Source organism: Periplaneta americana, chromosome 13 (genome assembly GCF_040183065.1).
Source record: "Periplaneta americana isolate PAMFEO1 chromosome 13, P.americana_PAMFEO1_priV1, whole genome shotgun sequence".
Lineage (NCBI taxonomy): Eukaryota > Metazoa > Arthropoda > Insecta > Blattodea > Blattidae > Periplaneta > Periplaneta americana.
Window position 1 is genome coordinate 93,468,776 of NC_091129.1, and position 22,045 is coordinate 93,490,820.

A 22,045-nucleotide genomic window follows, 5' to 3' on the forward strand; every position below is an offset into this window, starting at 1 on the left:
AGTAACTCTCTATCACAGCATACTCTTGTTAGTGGTAATCGCTTTCTCTGTTATTTATAAAGAAGGTCCAAGGCTAACTGTATTAATGTACAGTACTATCATAGTCTAGTAAATACAGTCACGAAGCTCAATACGTAGTAAATATGCATCCATAGATAGTTGCTCACCACTAGGATCGCTACTATCGCTCATTACAGACAATGAGAAATAGTATCTGCACAGTCTATTGTTCCTAGTACCCTCATAAACTCAAGCTTCGTGACTATATACTAGACTGTGGTACTATCATGTGTGTTTCACAGAAAAGTAGCAATCTGCATACCTGCATCCTGTTTCATAGAAATTTGTGCGTCATTTTGTAGTTATTTTGGCGTAGAACTGCTTCTTTGTATTCACCACGGTAGAATGCCAAGCACTCGGTAACGATGTACAAAAAAGTGCTACATGTGAATCTCCGAAAACTTCGAAATAAATAATACATAGGGAAATGAAAAATATACCACCGTGTAGCCAAAGTAGTCCCGTTACCGCATACATATGCAAGCAACCGGTCGGACCCTCAAGCACGACGAACGGCTGGAGTAAAACATGCCTCGAAAACTGCGTTCCGGTGGCTATTTTACGCACATAATTCAGTGAGATCTGAAACAGATCAGGACTTTTGAGTGTCGATCGATTGAGAGCGACGAAATCGACAAAATAAATGCGAGAAACAATGATTCGAGATAAATTGGACTCTAAAAAATTCCTCGAAATGCAAACGTTGAAAAATATAACAGGAGAAAAGGTATCCCAAGACGAATTAAAAAAAGAAACAAGCCCAAAACCACCACTGCGGAGTTCAAGAGACGCCAGACAGAGCGCAAGAGAGCTTCATGAATTCTGTACCTGTAAAACGGCGAGGCGTGTCGCCTAAATCGTCTACATCGGCGCAGACTACTGTACAACACCGAATGGGGCAAGATGGCAATCAGGTTCCGATGGTGCACATGATGACGGAACAGCTCTCGCTAACAAACGTAGTTCTACGTCCATAAACTCTCAGACTAACTTTACTAGTAAGCCACTGCTAATTTTTATGAAAATTATCGTTATCATTATTATTGCATGACTTATGAAATACATGGATCATTTGAAAATTAGTGGCAATACTTTAATAACGATCCCAGAAAAAACTCGGCACACAATTTTGTATGAGGATGAGTAGACCCCAGGGACTTTCTGAAAGTTTTGACGAGGAAAACCCCACTACCATCTGGGATTGAATCCTGAACCTTGCAAACCGTATATTTATAAATTATAATAAAATAAGAGGATTATAAAAACTTATTTATTCACAATTAATACAATTATAGTTCTCGTTCAGTATCACGTACCTACCAGTCGCCACACCTCTGGAAGGCCATCCACAGCGTCACTTTGCTCTAAGTTTCTAATTGGTTGCTTTACAGCTGTTATAATGACCTGTCAATTTCTAAAGCGTACCCCTTTCAGTGGTTCTTTCATTTTAAGTAAAAGGTCTTAGTTGCAGTAACTCATATCCGGAGAATACGGAGGATGCTCTAGACTTCTCAGTTCCACATAACTAAATTAGCCTCTTGGGCAGCCACGTGACAGGGCATCATCGTGAAGCACAATAGGATGGATATTCAAGATATTTCGTCATTTTCGGCGTATTGCTCGAAAATGATGATCCAAAATGTGACTGTAATATGCAGCACCCACGCGCATTCCAATAATGAAACAGAATGAGTGATTAATACACCTTCATAATCATAAAAAACATAATGTTGAGAGGCTCCTATATGTTTTTAGGCATTAAGACGTTACAGATAACAGTGTTATTATTACAACTCTGCATATACAGAGTGGAACGATATAAACTGCTAAAATTATGTAGACAGTACATATCGGTCTACCGAACAAAATGTCTAATGAAATTTAATTAATTCTTATAATTGTATTTTTAATTTGTAAAATGCAATGTTTTTAAGATTGATAGTAGTCTATTATTTGTTTACATTTCGACTGAACGTGAATGCCATTGTCAATGGCCTTGCGCCCAACACATACTACCAATACACAACAGAGTAACAAACGACTGCTTCAGCTTACGTACCGGGCAAAATAAATACTGTAATGACTAAGGCCCGGGGATTTAGCCACAAAAACATCACAAGAGGTTAACGGTGACTGGGTTATACGCTACCTATATCTCATAAACATAAGGGAGGGGATTGGCTCTCCCGCTTTCATTCGTTCACATATTACATACTGTACTTGTACGCGTACATCCAAGGTCAAGGGCAGCCTAGTTAACTTAGTGAAATGACGGACACAGCGTCATATATTAAATTGCACATTTAATCGTAAATTACACAAACCAAATATCTTTTTCAGTAGTATGAACATAAATGTAAACAACATATGCATTAATGTTAACACTGTGCACAGTAAATGACAAGGTAATTGATTCTGGCCATATTATTACATTATGTGCATATGCTTTGTTACAAAGAATTGCAATATACATTTTGAAGTTTTCAAGTGAAAAAGATCTTCTATTCCCCCCCCCCCCAAACATAATCTGTATAGGGAAAAACTTCTCTCTACATCGCATGACGTGACGGGGGCAAATTCAAATCAAGAGGAGGTATTGGTGTTTCCTTTATGTGGGTTAAAAATTTGAGCTCCTCTAGAACCTTCTTGTTCATCTCGAATGGTACAAAGAGTAGAAAATCCTACATTTTTCTGAATAAAAGGTATTTTGTGTGTCTGAACTAAAGTTAAACGTTGAAGACATATTTTCCTCCCTCTCTCTGTTTACATAATGTAACATGTTTTTATGCTTCATAGTTGCGATATGTTGTTCTACATATTTATGGTAGTCACCTCTAATTTTTGTTCCACACAACTTACAAACAATATTCCGACCATCAGAGGAAAAATACTCTCTGCCATAATCTGCCACAATAAAATTGTACCTGTTGTAACTGTTTTCGGACGTCCTCGCTTATGCATGATTTGATTTCACTCACATCGTATTTCCTGTCTGCTTACCGTACCCAATGCCGCGTCCCTACAACAGGCAGCGCAATTTGTGTACTAACTCTGACAGCGTTCTATGCCTTGTGCACCACTAACTTGACGAATTTTTGGCCAAACCCCTGGGCCTTAGTAATGACTTTCTATTTTCATTTAAAAAAAAAAGTTAGACTCGCAAAACACATTTTTTAGGGGAGAAAGCCTTGACAGTTACAGAAAAACGTTGCCGGTATTTAACTTCTTTCTTCAGTTATTTATTCTCTACTACCAGTATTTTTTGTAAGTTTATATTCTTTACACCCTGACTAGAGTATAAATTAAATTATTAACTTATAAATTACAGATACATATCAGGCGCCACTCCATCACACACTATCAGCTTATATTCGTCATCGCTAGAGGAGCTGAATCTAGCAGTTTTGCCACTAATTTTCGAATGACCTAGGTATAAAATAAGAAGATAAGGTGAAACTGGAAGTGTTAGCCTGAAATGTTTAATGTTGAGGAAATCGGAAGAACCTCAGAGATAACACTCATCCCCCCATATTGTCCACAGAAACCAGCCAACGTCGAGAATCGACTTTTAGTTCGGTAATGACAAGCTCTCATTCTAACACAGAGCTAATGGACAGTGTTGCCAACACATAAATTGTATCCCCGTCAGTTTAACATCTAGAAATCCGTCAGAAACCGTCAAAATTAAAAAAAAAGTAAATAGAACTCGCTCAGTATATATATATATATATATATATATATATATATATATATATATATATATATAAATGAAAAGCAATTTTTAACACTTGATTAAAATAATAATTCTTTAACCTCAGACTTCATTACGAGAATATCTGAAACAGGGAATTCCTGAATATTGTACGGCACGGGCAGAGCTGTTCAAAGAAAAAGTAAAATCTCTAAAAAATTAAAAAATTAAAGATGACAGCAGCTAAAAAAGTTAAAAGGCGATGTAAATCGTAATTTCCGCCACAAAATCCGCCACCCGTCAAAGACATTCTTTTCCCGTGCGCTACGTTAAAATTCCGTCTATTTTGATGGAATTTCCGTCCAGTTGGCAACACTGCTAACGGAAGGTCTGCTATAGATAGATGTAGTAAGAAAAAGAGTAGAAGAAGAAACGTGCTTATTTTATTTGAATGGCGCTCCAAAGGAAACATTGTTGTAGTCATGTTATATAAGTGAGAACTATAAACCACATTGTCTACACCAAAGAGCCTTATAAAAATAAACTCATCTCTCGAGATAGAATCCCCCTTCATAAAATAAGGAAGTCAGTTTATTACCTTGACTGTTGAACAGGCAGGAACCTTTAAGCATAATATACAACTGCATGCCGTGTGGAATAATGTTCCCTTTTCTCTCTCTTTCTCCAAGACGAACTCTACCGTTCGTTCTTTTTTCTTAACACCCTATGTTGCATATATTGCTGTTGGCTATTTCGACGTTACCATGGCAACGAGAAACTTTTCCACTGCAGGCAGCATCCATCTCCAGCGCATTTCCTTCAATAAGTGCAAAAATGTTTCCATCTCCTATCGGCCGGTCAACATTGGTGATGGATTCACACAATTCACACACTCGCATCTCGCTAGGTCAATTTCCCGCCCGACGGTCCGGATATGCTCGTTTTATTGGGTGCTCGTTGCCGTGTATACACGCGTTCTATCGACTAACTGCTCTCTGCTCGCCATCTGGCATGCCAAGGACGTTCAGAAATGTTCGTTTCTCTCTCATAATTAATTTCCCTTTCTAATTTGTTGTCCCAAAGGATATGAAATAATAAGCAGAGACAGAACATTGTAAAAGCGAGTCCATGTTGGTATTTCTTTACATTAACTCACTGGTTTTGTTCATAAATCCTCTATACAGAATAGAAATTGAACACTCGGTTTTTGTTTCGTCTATCTACAGGATGTACCGATGTATGAAAGCGTTTCTGCTCCGAAGACCATTGTTCAAATTCAGTCATCAAGTAGAATAGTGATGGCTCAAGTCCGGATTTATATGCACTAAAAGATAATATTGTTAGTCGGTATATATAGCATACAATCCATGCCCTCACTCCTTTCATATTCCCTTCTTCTCATTCAATATTTCACTTTTGCACCGTTAACGGTCTTTAATCCCCCTAACAGTCTCTTAAACAAATCAGCGCGGTGCGGTTGACAAGATGTATTTTCTAGTTCTCGTGGTTGAGTTCTCTATTATTATATTTCGGAGTCTTGTGAACCAGGCTCAAAAATCCTCGTAACCGATACTATATCCACTCAATTACACTCGGTTTCATTCTTAACTTTTAGTGCATATAAATCCGGACTCTGCTGTCAGCAATTCTTGTCTCTGTCATTCTTTTAAAATTATTTTATTCGTCTATCATTCTTGACGTGCAGTACTGCGAACATTTATACCAGTAAAGAGATCCAGTGCTTTAATTTGTGGCCACAAGAGATAGATGCTTTTGAACAGAACATACTGAGTAATACTACACACTTCTGTTCCCGTCTTCATCATGTTGTTGTTTAGTCAACTGTCCGAAAACAGGTTTGAACCTCATAACACCAATAAGGCATCACTCATGAGGCAACTAGGCAAGGAGATAATGGGGTAGGATGACCAGTTCCTTTCCTCTTCCAATGCATACATCGCAGATAAGCTACATATTCCACTGATCAGACTTCAGATACATACAAATAATTGTTCTTTCTCATATCGTCAAATGAGATGTACTACCTAATAATAGATGTACATATCAGCTAGAACTCGAATATAGGGATGTCAAGGTCAGAGCACGCGAAAGACACTACGTGCTCCCAAGCGCGCACGGATTCCAATGAATCTGTTCTACAAGCAGTAGCGGTGAACAAGAAGGGGTGAGCAAAATGAACTATATTGGCCTATCACTGCAAGATGAATTAAACTGCTCGTAAGTAACAGATAATGTGTTACGCTCATACAAGAAAACAAGAAATAAAAGCATATTTTGCAACATGTACCTCTCTAATAAATGCAATTAGGCCTAATTATAAAATAGTAGGATATAACAAATAATAAACATAGCTTCTCTTTAACTTAAGCAGTTTTACATAATGAGGCCTATAATTAGCCTAGGCCTAATTATTGCTAAATAATCATGTACTACTTATCTGAGCATCATCACACTTCTAGAAACAAATTTAAATTCCTGACTTCTCGCGTAATTCAGAAGTGTTTCTTTCTGATTTTTGCCGACACAAATCCAACTTGAGCTGGAGTAGGTCAATATCTGTAAATCGTCTATGGAACTCTTCCCAGAGATTTTTTAAAACATTACAGTATTTTACACTGTTGAACAGGAAGTCAATGAGTGAAGGCATTGAAATTATAAAAATTGTGCTGTGAGATCTGCGACATCCACAATGAAATCTTCATCTGAAAGCATTTAACAATATCTGTCGACACAGATTAATTGATTCTTTTCTTGCGATCTCAAATTCAAAACGTTCAGGTGCTCTAATATATCCCTGAGAAAGTTACGTTCCTCGATCCATGTAGAGTCAACTAGTTCTGGACTGTCTCTGTTTTTCTATTATGAATTCTGATAAATATTCACGTAATTCAAAATACCTGGACAGAACAATATCGTAATAGTAAGAAACATCGTTAAACTGAGAATTTATGTACGAAAATCTGGACAATTTATAGACACAATTCCTAACTGACATTTAACGAATTTACGCCATTAGCAGCACACATTTTTGTTTGTATTTTATTCTGTAAACATAAATACAATGCTGTGAGGAAGAAGCTCTACAATACATCTTTACATACATTTACTACTACTTAATGTCAATAAAAACAAACTAATTTGAATATTATATCATTCTGTAGATTAACTAATAATTTCAGGCGTTCGACACTGCTTGCCTTTATAAATAATTTCCACAAACCAACAAAGAGCATCACCTCATCTTTCACTTACACAAGACGTTAAGAGTCTAGTCAGTTTGAAACTTACTGAACGACTTCTTCATCAATGTGTAATGTACAACCCTTGTGTTCACCGGTGACTTGTACCTGCGTGCCTTACGTGCTCTGATCAGCACAAACGGGCTATGAGCACATTTGCGCTCTCGTTGATATCACTGCTCTAATATATTCCTCACCTTGTTCTCTCGACATGTAAACAACAGCGTTGCCAGATTGTCAGAATGCGCTGAGATGTTATTTTCACCAGACAGCTTACAAACATTATATTGTTCATTTATTTTTTTATTTTCTATTTGAAATTCGGGGCCCAGTGAAGAGCGGGACCCGCAGCATATGCTACTTTTGCTATTGGTGTTAATCCGGCACTGGTTCTTCATATGCAATGCATTGCTGTGTTTTCAACTCCATAACCTAAGTTCGTTTGATCCCATGACATAGAAGAGTCCCGTCTAGTTTGCAAACTACTTCCGCAGAAATTTCAAACTAGTTAATTTACTTCCCTTTGATTTTAGTTCGATTCGAACTTGCCGTTCACGAACTAGTCGTCACTACTTTCGGATTCAGTCATTCCCACACGAATGCGTGACAAGGCTGCGATGCTAGTCTTCGGACTCTTCTTCCGTACTTACAAAAACGTAGCAATAGTCCTAAATAAAATTTTCCTGTGTTGCGTGGAGCATCATGGGACTTGAAAGTGTGCATCCTGACGTTATATTTATATTCGTTACAGCGCAGTCAAGCAATTCTCAGCGCAGTCTTTCTTCTTTTGTTACACACTCAGGTTGTAATATTTGGACGATTAGTAATGATTGTGATAGAAATGTCGGATGACTTGTGTTTCAGGCACGGTCCAAATTGCCTAAGAAACGACGAAGAGTACTGCCTGTGGAGCAACCGCGCAGGAAACGAGGGGAAGGCGTAATCAACCGGCGGATGAACGCAATCAAGCACCACCATCCAGCGATCTTCAAGGACGCGTTCGGTGGTGCCAAGATAGGTATGTATTACATCACACATCGCACTTCGAGTAAAATACTCTCGTATGTCGATAAACACATATTACATTCGTAAATTTTTTCCTACACTGTTTTACTAGTTGGAGATATGAAATTCTAATAATATAATAGTAAATTATTAAAAGCTTTGGTACCTACGAATTCAAATATTTTTACAGCATTATTTTACTATGAAATAGCGTATCTTTACAATTTCACAATTTTCGAGTTACAATACTATTTTACTAGGAGTGCTACATATTTTGACAATTCCTTTCTTTGTGAACTTGATAATGCTGACAGTTTATTTTCAAGAAATATTGGTTGATATTTATGAACATGAATCCGTGGATTATGCTTTCTACGATCGGTGAATAATGACTCGGATCTAGTGGCAACGCTAGTATTTTAAATGTCTCACTATACGTAACATAAAGGAAAAGAATTTTGATATTGAAAACATTAATATCAAGACATTTTCAAGCGACACCGCATCTCTGACACCGGTGTTCTACCTCAAGGCAGATTTTTCACTGCAAACCCAGCATTCTTAAAATTTTCCTATTTTCTCCCTTTCTCTTAGTCTCCACATATCATCCATAAGTTATATCTTAATATCGTCTATATCTGATATCTCCTTCTGCCCCGAACTCTTCTTACGTTCACCATTCCTTACAGTGCATCCTTCAGTAGACAGTTTCTGCTCGGTCAGTGACCTAACCAATTCTTTTTCTCTTTCTGATCAGTTTCAGTATCATTCTTTCTTCATCCACTCTTTCCAACACAACTTCATTTCTTGTTCTGTCTCTCCATTTCACACGCTCCATTCTTCTCCATATCCATATTTCAAGTGTTCCTAGTCGTTTCTCTTCACTCGTCGTAATGTCCATGTTTATGCTTCATCCAATGCCACATTCCACACAAATAATTTCACTAGTCTCTTCCTTAGTTCTTTTTCCAGAGATCCGCAGAAGATGCTCCTTTTTCTATTAAAAGCTTCCTTTACCATTGCTATCCAGTTCACCCCAGGTATTTTAAGCTATTCGTTTGCTCTACTGCCTCTTTTAGTACTCGCAAAGTTTACCTCCTTTATTTTTCTTCCAACAACCATACAACCATAGTATTCGTCTTGTTTGCATTTATCTTCATCCCATACTGCTTACAGGTGTCATTTAGCTCCAGTAGCTCTTTGCGTCTGCTAACAACGCCATATCATCAGCAAATCTTATGCATTTTATTTTTATTCCTCCTATTATCACCTCTCCCATGTTCTGAAAACAGTTCATCACCAAATCCTCCAAGTAGATGTTGAACAGGTTAGGTAATAAAGGGCATCCTTGTCGTACTCCTCTCCCTACTTCACTTACTTCAGACATTTCTTCTCCCGACTTTGACTCGTTGTTTCATATAAAGATTACTGAACAGCCTCCTCTCCTTCCAATCCACATCTAAAAAAATGGCAGGGGATTTAAGGAAAACTCAACGTATTTACTCACGTAATTTCCCCATTTTTTCTCAAAATTCGGAGACCAAAAATCGGTAATATGAGCTGCTGCCAGGAAGTCAAAAAGAGAATAGAAATGACCAAGGAAGCTTTTAATAGAAAAAGGAGCATCTTCTGCAGAACTCCACAAAAAATAATAAGGAAGAGAGTAGTGAAGTGCTTTGTATGGTGTGTGGAATTTTTTGGGGCAGAAACAATGTTTCAATGAAGTGAAGAGAAACGACTAGAAACATTTGAACTGTGTATATGGGAAAGAATGAAGCATGTGAAATTTACAGACGGAATAAGAAATGAAGCACGCTAGAATGAGTGGGTGAAGAAAGAATGATGCTGAAACTTATCAGAAAGAGAAAAATAAGTTGGCTTGGTCACTGGCTAAGAATAAACTGACTACTGAAGGATGCACTGGAAGGAATGGTGAAAGGGAGAAAAGTTCGGTACAGAAAAATATATCAGATGATAGACAACATTAAGATATTATATGAGTAGTAGTATACGGAGACTACGAGAAAGGCGAAAAATATGGAAGATTGGATAATGCTGGGTTTGCAGTGAAAGACTTGCCCTTGGGCAGAAAACTATGAATAATTATTGGCCTACCCACTTTTCAACGGTCTTCCCAGATATCCCGTGCAAGCTGGTGTGTAGTAGCATTGTCCTTCGTAATCTGCTGTTTTCTCTCGTAGTACATGCTGTGTCTACTTTGTTCTATATTAAGGAATACTTGATTTTTCCGTTTAGGTCGTCAGTTCGTCTATTACTATTTATGTTATGTTATGTTCATTAATATTTTTGTAAAAATCTGTAACTTCCTGCTGCTCTTAAAAATATATATTCTGAAGACTGTATTTTCTGTAGGCTATGTGAAGCTTCTTCATAATTCGAGCCTCTGATCGATATAATAAAGTTGTCATTACTATAATTTTACACAATTTGATTTGGGTATTTTTTCCTTGTTTTATTTCGTAAGTATTTCTTAAAATACTTTTTCGAAAATAAAATGATAAATTAATAATAATAATAATAATAATAATAATAATAATTTATTTATTTATTTATTTAATCTGGCAGAGCTAAGGCCAGTAGGCCTTCTCTTCCGCCCAGCGAGACTCTAATTCTAATAGAATACAATTGCTTACATAATTATTACATTAATATCTAGACCATAAAACAACATGAAAGTAAATAATGAAAGTTGGATAAGTAATGTTAGTGTGACAATAATAAACATTGGTAAGAAATAGTGATGATGATAATAATAATAATAATAATAATAATAATAATAATAATAATAATAATAATAATAGGCCTACAATTTAAATGTTTATTCTGTGATATATATATATATATATATATATATATATATATATATATATATATATATATATATAAAACCATTAAACATTGAGAAACCTGAAAGAGCTATTATTATTGTTAACAAGAATTGTTAGAAAAATATTTCGTTAGTCTATTCTTAAATTGGTTTGATGTCTGACAGTCCCTGACATTACTCGGTAGGGAATTCCAAAGTCGAGGAACAGCCACAGTGAAAGAAGATGAATATGAGGATGTTCGGTGGGAGGGAATGGATAATATTGAGGAGTGATGTGATCGTGTGTCTAGGTTATGATGGGTGGATAAATTTTGAAAACGAGACGCAGGATAGACAGGAGTGGAGAAATGCAATATGTGAAAGAGAAGGGAAAGACAGTGGATTTTTCTACGATCTTCTAGACGGAGCCAGGACAACATTTCGAGGGATGGTGTTACGTGAGCAGCCCGGCGAATATTGCAGACTAAACGGACGCACATATTATGAACACGTTGCAGTCTCTGCTCCGAAGTAACGCTTAGATCAGTAAACAGAATATCACAGTAATCGAAGTGGGGCATCACGAGTGTTTGCACTAACATTTTTTCATGGAAAAGGGTAGAAAATTCTTCAATCGCCTAAACGAATGGATTAATGAGAATACTTAGTCTAATATTTAAAAATAATCCTGGACGACGATGATGAAGATGATGATGATGATGATGATGATGATGATGATGATGGTGAGAGACGAAGCTTACGAAATAAAAGTTATAAAGCTTCAGTCAGCAGACTTCCTTCATAAGAACAGTCCGCGAGGAAATGTAATACGACCTAACTCTCCCCACATTAAAAGTCTTTCTGCACACGGAGTTTCCAAAACTACGAAACTTTTATTAATAAACTCGTGTAAAGAAACTGGATAAGGTGCCTGGAAACTTAGGCCTATTAAGTGTCACAGTATACTCGCAAGATGATTATTCCGGTATGAAAACAAATCCCTCGTAATCATTTCATATTGTTCAGTGGGCCAGGTCCACGAGTAAGTCTCGTATTAACCTTGAGAAGAACTCAGTGACAGAATGTTGTTTTCCAATTCCCTCTCCTCTTTTGCATACGTCACAATTCTCGTGAGTCCCTGTAATAATATTTTCTTCGTTTAGCTGCAACAGTAGCAATAATAATAATAATAATAATAATAATAATAATAATAATAATAATAATAATAATAATAATGTTTAGGTTATAGAGAGCAAATTGTGGTGAGATCATTTTAAATTGTATATCTATTTAAAGGCTACGATATGAAGTGTATTAACCTGCCAACAAAATAGATAATATCAAATATAGTAACTCTGTAATGAAGTTCTTATAGCACTTAAACATTATCTGGCCACCGAATTCCGTTTGACTTCAACAGTGAGCCTCAACAAAATTCACCGCGAATAACACATGAAAGAACAATATGCTGGAAAAGAAGGTAAAATCTTATAGGACACTGAAGACAGTTTTTGTCTATTATTCATGTCCTTAGAGGACCATTTGGCACATTCAAAGCTTGAAACAATTTTTTTTTACCTCCCTTAAGAACTCATCCGAAAGTTTCAAACAAAAGAAACGAGTGTACTACAGTGAAGGAAACAAAAACTACACGAAGCTTTTGAAGTGAAGGCCAATTTAACGAGATGCGCCTTAGAATTGTTATGTATGAGTTCCAATTTCCAAAACTCGTAACATATATCCATACAGAACAGGAGATATCCATCTTGTTTCAAATTATCGCCATGGAAACCAGGTATTGATTCGACGATTTGCTCTCGTCACTCGTGCCATCTATGAGGAGGAACAAGAACTTTGTCAAACATGAGTTTTAAAATTATCAAGTGTTTTAACCGTCCTCTTGACAAAACTAAAAACAAAACCTCGTTATGAAAATTAAATGTGAAGATTATTTTAGTTTTTCTCTATGTGTAAAATTCGCCATTTAATGTCTGATTATCATACATAATTAAATTCTCGTAGTCTAGAGGTTCTCGAACTGTGGTACGTGGAAGTATGGTAGATAATACGATGATTCTATAGGATTACCTACCAGGTACTCTTGAGTGAAAAAAACAGGACCCCTGGACATAAGCAGGACACAACATTTGTAGATGTTATATTGCTTAGGACTTTTTTAGATTAAAAAGTCAAATTTAAACTGCAAAATTGATATTACTCGTTTATTTGCTTAAACATATATTAATAATAATAATAATAATAATAATAATAATAATAATAATAATAATAATAATAATAATAAGATTTAATAATATTTATTAAATACACTGTGTACATAAGTATAATTCAGTTAGCATTGTTTGCATCGTGGGATAGTGTCAATGTTCTTACTTTGCATTCGATGATGTGATATGTATCGCAGGTTCCTCCACATAATATGGTGCACTGACATCCCTCGGTGGGGCTGTGGTATCCCTTGGTTAGGCATATTCGGTGATGTAGTCCGTGGGCTGCTACTCTCGTGTACAGATGGCGCAGCTGGTAGTTGGCTTCCTTCCATTCGCTGTTTGTCATCGCTGGGGTGCTGAGGAGTCCTGTCTTCCAGGAATCTGGAGCTTTGTGGTGTTGGTATCAGGCTGTGAGTTGCCATCAGATCTTCTGTGAGAAGCTAAAATCTTCTCTTTAAGACCTATTCATAATCCACCTCCTTTGATTCTTCTAAATGAACAAGTTACATGGCTCTCTAGTCAAGAAGCTGTAAAATATTTGGGACTATTATTAGACATGAAACTTACATGGAATCCCCATGTAACTCGCATTGTTACACTAGTCTCTTCCAGAATTCGAAAATTATACCCCTTGGTTAATAGACGTTCACAAATTGGATTGGATTGTTCAATGCTACTCTACACCTCGCTTGTACGACCTTTTTTAACTTATGCAGCGCCAGTGTGGGGGACAGCAAATAAGACTCACATGCATCGCCTACAAGTTCTCCAGAACAAGTTCCTGCGAACAGCAACAAATGCCCCCTGGTTTGTAAGAAATCAACAATTGCATCAAGAATTGGGAATTCTTCCACTAGAACAATACATCCACTCAATATCAAAATCCTTCTTCAACAAACTTCCTGACGTTCCTGGAGCTGTGACATATAACATTGGAGCAAGATATTGTCAGCCATCTAGACTTAAAAGGAAACTTCCTCAAGACATCTTTCTCAGCGATACTGACGACTCTTCATAAATTTAACACGTAAATCATTATCATATTTTTATTCTCATAATTCACAAAATGATTAATTAACTAATTTAAATTACTTAGAGGAGCCTTTAGAGCCAACCTCAGCATGATATTTTGTATGTGATATTCCATAATTTAACAGTGGTCTGTATAGCAAGTTTGCTGGTCGACCAATAAATAAAAAAAAAAAAAAGATCTTCTGTGAAGTAGGCTGTGTCTGTTAAAATATATGCTATTCTGTTTTGCGTGTATTTTGAGATGCAGAACATTCTTTTCAGATAGGCTGCTTTGACTCCCTGTAGCCGATTGAGATTTGAATACGTGAAGTGGTTCCATATAAGTTGTATTCCGTATGTGGCAATGTTTATGTTGAAAAGCCTCAGGGCTGTCCTGACGGATAGTAACCTCAGTTTCTTTATCTCAAATGTCGCTTTCATTGCTCTTACTGCTCTGTCTTCGATGTGCTTGGAAAAGGTGTGGCCTGTTACTTGCAGTGTAAGTCCTAGGTATTTGTAGCTTTTGACTATTTCCAGTTCTTGATCTCCGCAAATGAATACGTCAGTGTTTGTCAGGGGTCCTCATTTTCTGGATTTCATTACTTTCGTCTTGTCTCTGTTTATGACTAGGTCATTTTCCTGGGACCACTCTTCTACAGCTTTTCCCGTTGTATTACAGAAAATATCAATTGTATTTCAGATTTGTCATTTGTAGTCAATTAAATTTCAGATAGTATCAATTGTATTTGAGAAAACATAAATTGTATTTCAAATTTGTCAATTTAATTTCAGATACTATCATTTGTATTTCAGATTAGTCAATTAAATTTCAGATAGTATCAATTGTATTTCAGAAAACATCAATTGTATTCCAGATTTGTCAATTGTATTTCAGAAACTATCATTTGTATTTCAACGGTTGATGGTGATTGTACTCGTGCAGTACAACACAGTACAATTCATTATGCTGCAGCTTCAGCTATGGTGAATATGCCTGTCGGACGCTAAAATGCAATAAAGTTGAGGATTTTTAAGTACATTTTTCTTTTCTTTTTTAATATATGTTAAAATCTCAAGTAGGCCTACATTTATTATTTTGTGAAATAAAAGTGACTATGTAATCTTAAATGCATTCCTTATTTTCTGAAATACATTATTTTGATACCATCTGAAATACAATTGACAAATCTGAAATACATTTGATACCATCTGAAATTGAATTGACAAATCTGAAATACAGTTGATAATTTCTGAAATTAAATTAACTAATCTGAAATGCATTTGATAATTTCTGAAATACAATTGATATTTTCTGAAATACAACTGGAAAAGGTGCAGTTTGTTAATGGCTTCTTGCAGGGGTTCTCTTCTTTCCGATAACAGGATCATGTCATCTGCATATAGCCACATCCTCACTTCTTCTGTTTGTATCCTCTGTATCACGTCGTGGGTAAGTACGTTGAACATAATGGGGCTTATAAGGTCTCCCAGCAGTACTCCGTTCGTTTGCTAGATTCCTTTGGATTGCGTTAGTCCATCGTGGATTTTCATTGTGTTTTCACGAAGGATGCGTGCTATGAGCTAGAAGATCTGACTTTCTGCGCCTATTACTGGCTGTAGTTTTTTTTTTCAGAATTTTACTCATGTTTACTCCGTCGAAAGCTTGTTTGTAGTCAATGAAAGTTGCATATGCGTGGCCTTTTAGTTTGGACAGGGCTCCGCTTATAACTTGGAGTACATGTCCCGCTGCTTAAATGGTTGATCTTCCGGGAATGAAGCCGTGTTGTTCTAGGGGTATCACCGCCATTATGGTGTCATGGATCTTTTTTAAGTATGATGTTGTTCATTATCTTAAATGGTGCACATTCCAATGCGATCCCTCTGTAGGATTCCGGTGTGTTCTGTGGTCCTTTTTCTTTTTAGATCACTTTGACTGTTGATTCTCTCCATATTATGGAGATTTCCGAGTTTTCTAGGCACTTGTGTATGACTACCCATATCTTCCTGGTGTATATCATAGCTCCTTTCATCAGTTTGTTCGAGATATTGTCTGGTCCGGTTGCCTTACGGGTTTCCTTCTTTCGATCGCCTGCCATACTTCGTCTCTGTAATTCTTTCGTTTTTAGTTAAGGGATTGCGACTTTCGGTATAATAGTGAGAGTTCTTCTTTTGGAGTAGATTTGCAAAATCTCTCTCCCACACTGTCATTGCGATACTTGGGGTAACCTTTGTTCTCCGTGGTTCCAGGGCTATATAGGGTTTCGTTTCTGCTTCTCGTAGTAATTCTTCTTCCTTGATCTGGGTGTATTTTTACTTCTTTGCTTTCAGCAGCGCGTTATATTTTGTTCTTGTATGCATATAGCTGAGTCTCGAGTAAATAATTATATCTTTAGAATGAAAGAAAATCATTAAAATACAGTTAAAACAAAAAAAAAGATGCAATAACAGTTAGTACATTTTGGTGCCAGCACTTGTATACAGAAACATAGGCCTAATATGAAAAATACCAACTCATTTCTTTTTATTAAATTTACATGTAGGCCTAATTATAAAAAAACTACTTCACTCACTATATATTTGCTGACAGATAACTGAAACAATGGCGGTCACATCATTTGGAAGAATAATTTCGCATATTTATAGTTTTACTGATTCTGATCTTCATGTGAAAAAAAAAAAAAAAAAAAAAACTGAAATTAAATTGACTCAACCTCATGTTACTGATGATGCCGTGGAAAATTCTCTGTTTATGCACGTTGATCGATAAATTTTATGAACAAAGCTTGATCAGTCATACTTTATTCGTGGCTTGTATTCCAGAGAGAATTTTGACCAATGACGCTGATACTTGGATTACTGTTATACAGTCGAAATGAGTTCAGCCTTTGAATAAAATATGTGGACGGAAAACTAAAGTTTATTGACCAGTGACGCTAATACTTGGAGCACTCTCGTACTGTTAATTTGAGTTTAGTCTGAATAAAATACAGTGCGGTCGCGTCACGCTTTAAGCCGAATAACGGGAGCAAGCCTGTAGAGCGCGAGGTAACACGCGGCATTTTAGATCCGTTATCTCCGACGTTTTGCACTCATATAACTTTCATTGATTAATTGCATGCACTAACCTGTGATATAAGACGTGTGTGTTTGTGTACTTCCTTTAAATATGTTTGAAGTGTGTGCGCTGGGCATTAAATTAGTTGTTTAGATAATTGAAATGTCCCCTGAAAAGTTTACTCTACAACAGCGAATATTTATGTACGGATCTTATGTCAAAGATTCATTTCGGCAAGTGTGTAGACAATTGTAGATAAATTCCTCGATATTCGACCTCCAAATTTAATAGAGGTACAGTTCGAAATATTGTCATTAGAGTAAGAGAAACGGGATCACTGAACTCTAAAATTCATAGGCCTGTCTCGTTTTGCCGAGAATGCTTAGATATTGCGGTTATTATTAGGCCTATTATTATTATTATTAGGCCTATTATTATTATTATTATTATTATTATTATTACTATTCCCTGTGCCCAGCCAATAAACTAGAAAGCTCACGGGCTCATTTGCTCAATAAAATAACAATTTTCTTCGAACTAGGAGAGAGTTTATCGGTTTTACCGTCTCATTCATTGCCGTGGAAATTTTCATAAATTTATTTGTTCTGGGTATAATACGTTCGGTATCCATATAATGCTATTATTCCAGGACGGAGTTTTAAACTGCGGCAGCACTCAATTAGACCACTTCCAAGCCACTGATATTTCTGAGAAATCATTTAGCAGTTTCTGTAATTTTAAGTAGTGATATTTCATGTAATTTTCCGTGAACACAAGAAACTTAAGTTTTCGGAGTCTTTTGTGGCTGATTGTCAAATAGGAATCAATCCATCAAAATTACCTGATCATTGATAGTGGTCGAGGATGATTCATTCAGGGCTCTTACGCAACCACCGGACTGACTGCTTTGGAATCATAGTGATGTTTTTTTTTATTTTATTGGGTTATTTTACGACGCTTTATCAAAATCTAGGTTATTTAGCGTCTGAATGAAATGGAGGTGATAATGCCGGTGAAATGAGTCCGGGGTCCAACACCGAAAGTTACCCAACATTTGCTCGTATTGGGTTGAGGGAAAACCCCGGAAAAAACCTCAACCAGGTAACTTGCCCCGACCGGGATTCGAAACCGGGCCACCTGGTTTCGCGGCCAGACGCGCTGACCGTTACTCCACAGGTGTGGACATAGTGATGTTAATCCTCTCGAAACTAAAATATATTCTTTAAAAATTCCCCGCTGTTTATTCAGATCAGTACACAAACAATTTGCACACTCTCACTTTCTTAGATGCTCGTTGTGAACTTAGTGTGTATTCTTGTATTTTGTCCGAGCTCATACGATATACTTAAGAGTAATTTAAAACACAGCCATGTTATGATGTGATTTTTATTGTATGGGGTTGCTGTTACTTAATTAGGATTGTAATAACATCAAAACAACATTAAAACATCATTAAATACTTTGGGTGCTATTCATAGACATTTCGCTAGCCCACGCTACGAGCGTGCTAAACTAGCCATGACTATCGACTGTTTACTTGTACAGGATTCATATCACATCGTATCGCTAACACTGGTTTATGAATACGAAAAACGTTAGTTCGCTGATCATCCATCGGAAGCCCGCGCTAAGAATGTCTATGAATACGGCCCTTAGTTACTATAAGAAAATACCCGTTCGTAATAGCAGTAGGCTTATTACATTAACATTTATCGTACTGCGGCGTTTTACTTTTGTTTACAAGATCTGTTCAAAATGTCCTCCATCCATAGAGACGCACGCGTGGCAGCGTTGTCTAACATCTGTTGTGACCAATGACGTTATAGTTACTTACTTATAGTTGTGACACGTGTCAATAGGTCGGATTCATGACGAATGGCTTAACACACCTTCTTCGAGTCATGTGGTTTGGACAGGTATAGAAAGGCTGCTACACATGCTAAGTGATATCATATGATATAATATTTAAACTGTAATTATTTCGGAAACTACTTCGAATAGTGGATATGTTTATTTACATTCTTTGTATATAGTGATCAGATTTTATAAATTAGCAGTTCCGGTATCATGTTATGGATGTGAAAACTGGATTGTGAATAGGACAAACAGAAAAAGAATAGACCCAGGTGAAATTCACTTTTTAAGACATATTAGAACACTTCTTAAGAACCATAGGCCTATATATAGTTCCGCAAAACGAGAAAAGCTCAATGTATATCAGCGATGTCCAACCTTAAGCGAAAGAGGGGATGGCGGATTTACCTCCACCTACTCTTTGCGGAGCTATTACGCATTCATATACTCATGACGTCACAAACTTCTCTAATGTCGCTTTGTTACAGTGGCGGTTTCAGTTAATTTTACTCTCATTATTTTCTAATGAAAGAAAATCAAATAAGCCTCTTGAACACCTTTCCTGTTAGTGACTTTTTTGCACTGTTTACTTCTAACCAGTTCATCAATGTTTTCCGCAAAGGATGAACAATAGAGTCTTAAAAAGTAGACCAAATGATCGTGCCCTACTCTATCACGATACTGGCTTTTTATTTTATCCATTTTCGAAACATCTGTTCAGAGATATATGTAGTACCAAAGATTGTCATTAAATTTGCAGCAAACTTTCGCAATCTGGGAAATGTTTCGCTGGGCAAAGATTTAAACAAGTCCCAACCTTCTTTCTGAGAATATTTCAGGGCTATAAAATTCTGCAAAATAACTAGTTCCATTTGCAGATCACGTGGAGCATCTTTGCAAGCAAAATTAAACGGTTTGTTAAAAAGACTAATTTTCACCTCTATTGTTTTCAAGTCTCGAAATTTAAACTCTGGAAGTGCCATATAGTTCCTTCATAATTTTTACATATTTTCTAACAGAGCGACATTTATGGTGAAAAATAATTGCAATCAGCCGTTACTGCGTGAGTGATCGAAGGGGAAGTGGTTCATGCACTGTCATGCCTTCAAACAAAGGAGGTGGGGTAAAGCGACTGTGTGACGTCATTAGCTCACAAGAAAACAGGAGAGAACATGCTTCGCTGATGTATATAAATTGAACAACAGAATTGACGATATTAAAAATAACTGGTTTAAACATGTAACTAGAACGGATAATTTAACAAGAAAAGTATTAATATACCGGGCAGGAGGAAACCGATACGTTGGACGGCCTAGTACACGATGCGAAGATTCTTTGAGAGGGAACAGACCAGCCATAATGTTGGAAGAAGAATTTTTTTTTTAATAACGTTAAATTTCATTACCTAGCATTTCACAGATACTACTGCCTTTTGAATCACCCGGTATATGAATTTTGCCACAAGGTAGCATAAGCAATTCGTTTTATAGCAAGAAGTTGAATCTTCCAGTTTCTCGCTTGTAGATAAGTATCATATTTTACTGTTTCTCTAGATTTGAATGGGGGTTATCGAAGTTGCTGGTTGTTGCAGTTCTTTTTTTACTCTGGAATATCAACTCGCATCCTGGTTAATTCTTCAATTTTGCCACTTTGATCGAAAATTGTTCCAAGTACGTACCTAATGAGGTCTGTAATATCTTGTGTAATTACATGTTAATATCATTCTGCCCTCGCATCAGATAATTACACGTTTGGTTTCAAAGTGTGACGTCATGTGGAATCTGTTGTATTCTACGTCTGTGGTTTTCACTTTGTGGTATTACGAAGCTGTCGTGTTTCAGGAAATGTGAACGGCGTGAATGTAATTGGACTGGCCTTACAAGGCCCCTCAGTACCTGGTCTGCAGTTGGTACACAGTGCAGCTGGTCGATCCCCCGCAGCTCTCGACATGGGGTATACGTACCAGCACCCCCTCCAGGCAAGAGCCCCGACGCGTGAATATGCAAACAACAAAGGTAAAACAAGTTGAATATCTTTATGAAACTTTAATCTCTTATTATCACCTTGCAAAACGCTACAGAATATAAGGCTTTGTTTGTATTCTAACAGAAAACCATGAACAGGAAGCGTGACGTTTTTCTGAAACCCATACCAAGTCGTAAGGTCTAAACATTCTAAACTCCAGTCACCTATGTCATAGTCATATCGATGGTGTTGAACAGCAATCTCCTATATCAAGATATTCGGTTTTACAGGAGAGCGAAAAAACATTTTAATATCTTGATAACGAACAACTATCTCACATTCATTCATTTAGTGTTCTGCCCAAGGGCAGGTCTTTCACTACAAACCCAGCTTTCTCCAATCTTTCCTATTTTCGGCCTTCCTGTTCGTTTCCTCATATTATGATCCATATATCTTTTTTTTTAGGTGGTTATTTAACGACGCTGTATCAACTACGAGGTTATTTAGCGTCGATGAGATTAGTGACAGCGAGATGGGGTCAATTTTTACTACTCTACTGCCACTTCCAACGGACTCCTAACGAATATTCACACGTTTATCCCTGGGACTGTGGCGCTGGAAATCAATTTAGAATACTTTTATCTCAGCCACGACACATTTCAATTTTTATTGTACAATATAAATGCAATTATCACTACAATGACACAATAATTCTTGCAGATAACACAGAAACAACTTCGTAAACGTAATTAACAGAGTCGCAGTTTCACTTCACTTCACTTCCACTAGATGACTCTTGAGTTCCAGGCTATAGGCGTAGCAGGGATGCCAATATCGGCAAACGAAATGAAACTGTGAGGTATGTTACAACAGGTGTGCTAAACGTTAGGAATGTTACAATAGGTGTGTAGCACCTTAGCTTAGGTTAGGTTAGATTAGGTTTTGTTAGGTGTGTAAGATAATATGAATGGTTACCACAGTTGGCAATACTGCATTCATTCTCCCACTCCACCTCAAATAACGTCACAACGACTGAATATGCCGCCTTCTTCCTTCAAGTTCGACGATTTTTCTATGTAAGTAAGGAAC

General features: G+C 36.8%; 1 protein-coding gene across 3 annotated transcripts in view; it reads left to right on the plus strand.

The window, feature by feature from the left end:
• Positions 1-22,045, plus strand: part of LOC138712113 (potassium voltage-gated channel protein Shaw-like) — a 932,154-nt gene that overhangs the window by 886,294 nt on the left and 23,815 nt on the right. For all 3 annotated transcript variants that reach the window (XM_069843532.1, XM_069843530.1, XM_069843531.1), the window contains 2 exons: positions 7,876-8,029; positions 20,833-21,006. In XM_069843532.1, the coding sequence (XP_069699633.1) occupies positions 7,876-8,029; positions 20,833-21,006 (328 nt within the window). The remainder of the gene's footprint in view (positions 1-7,875; positions 8,030-20,832; positions 21,007-22,045) is intronic.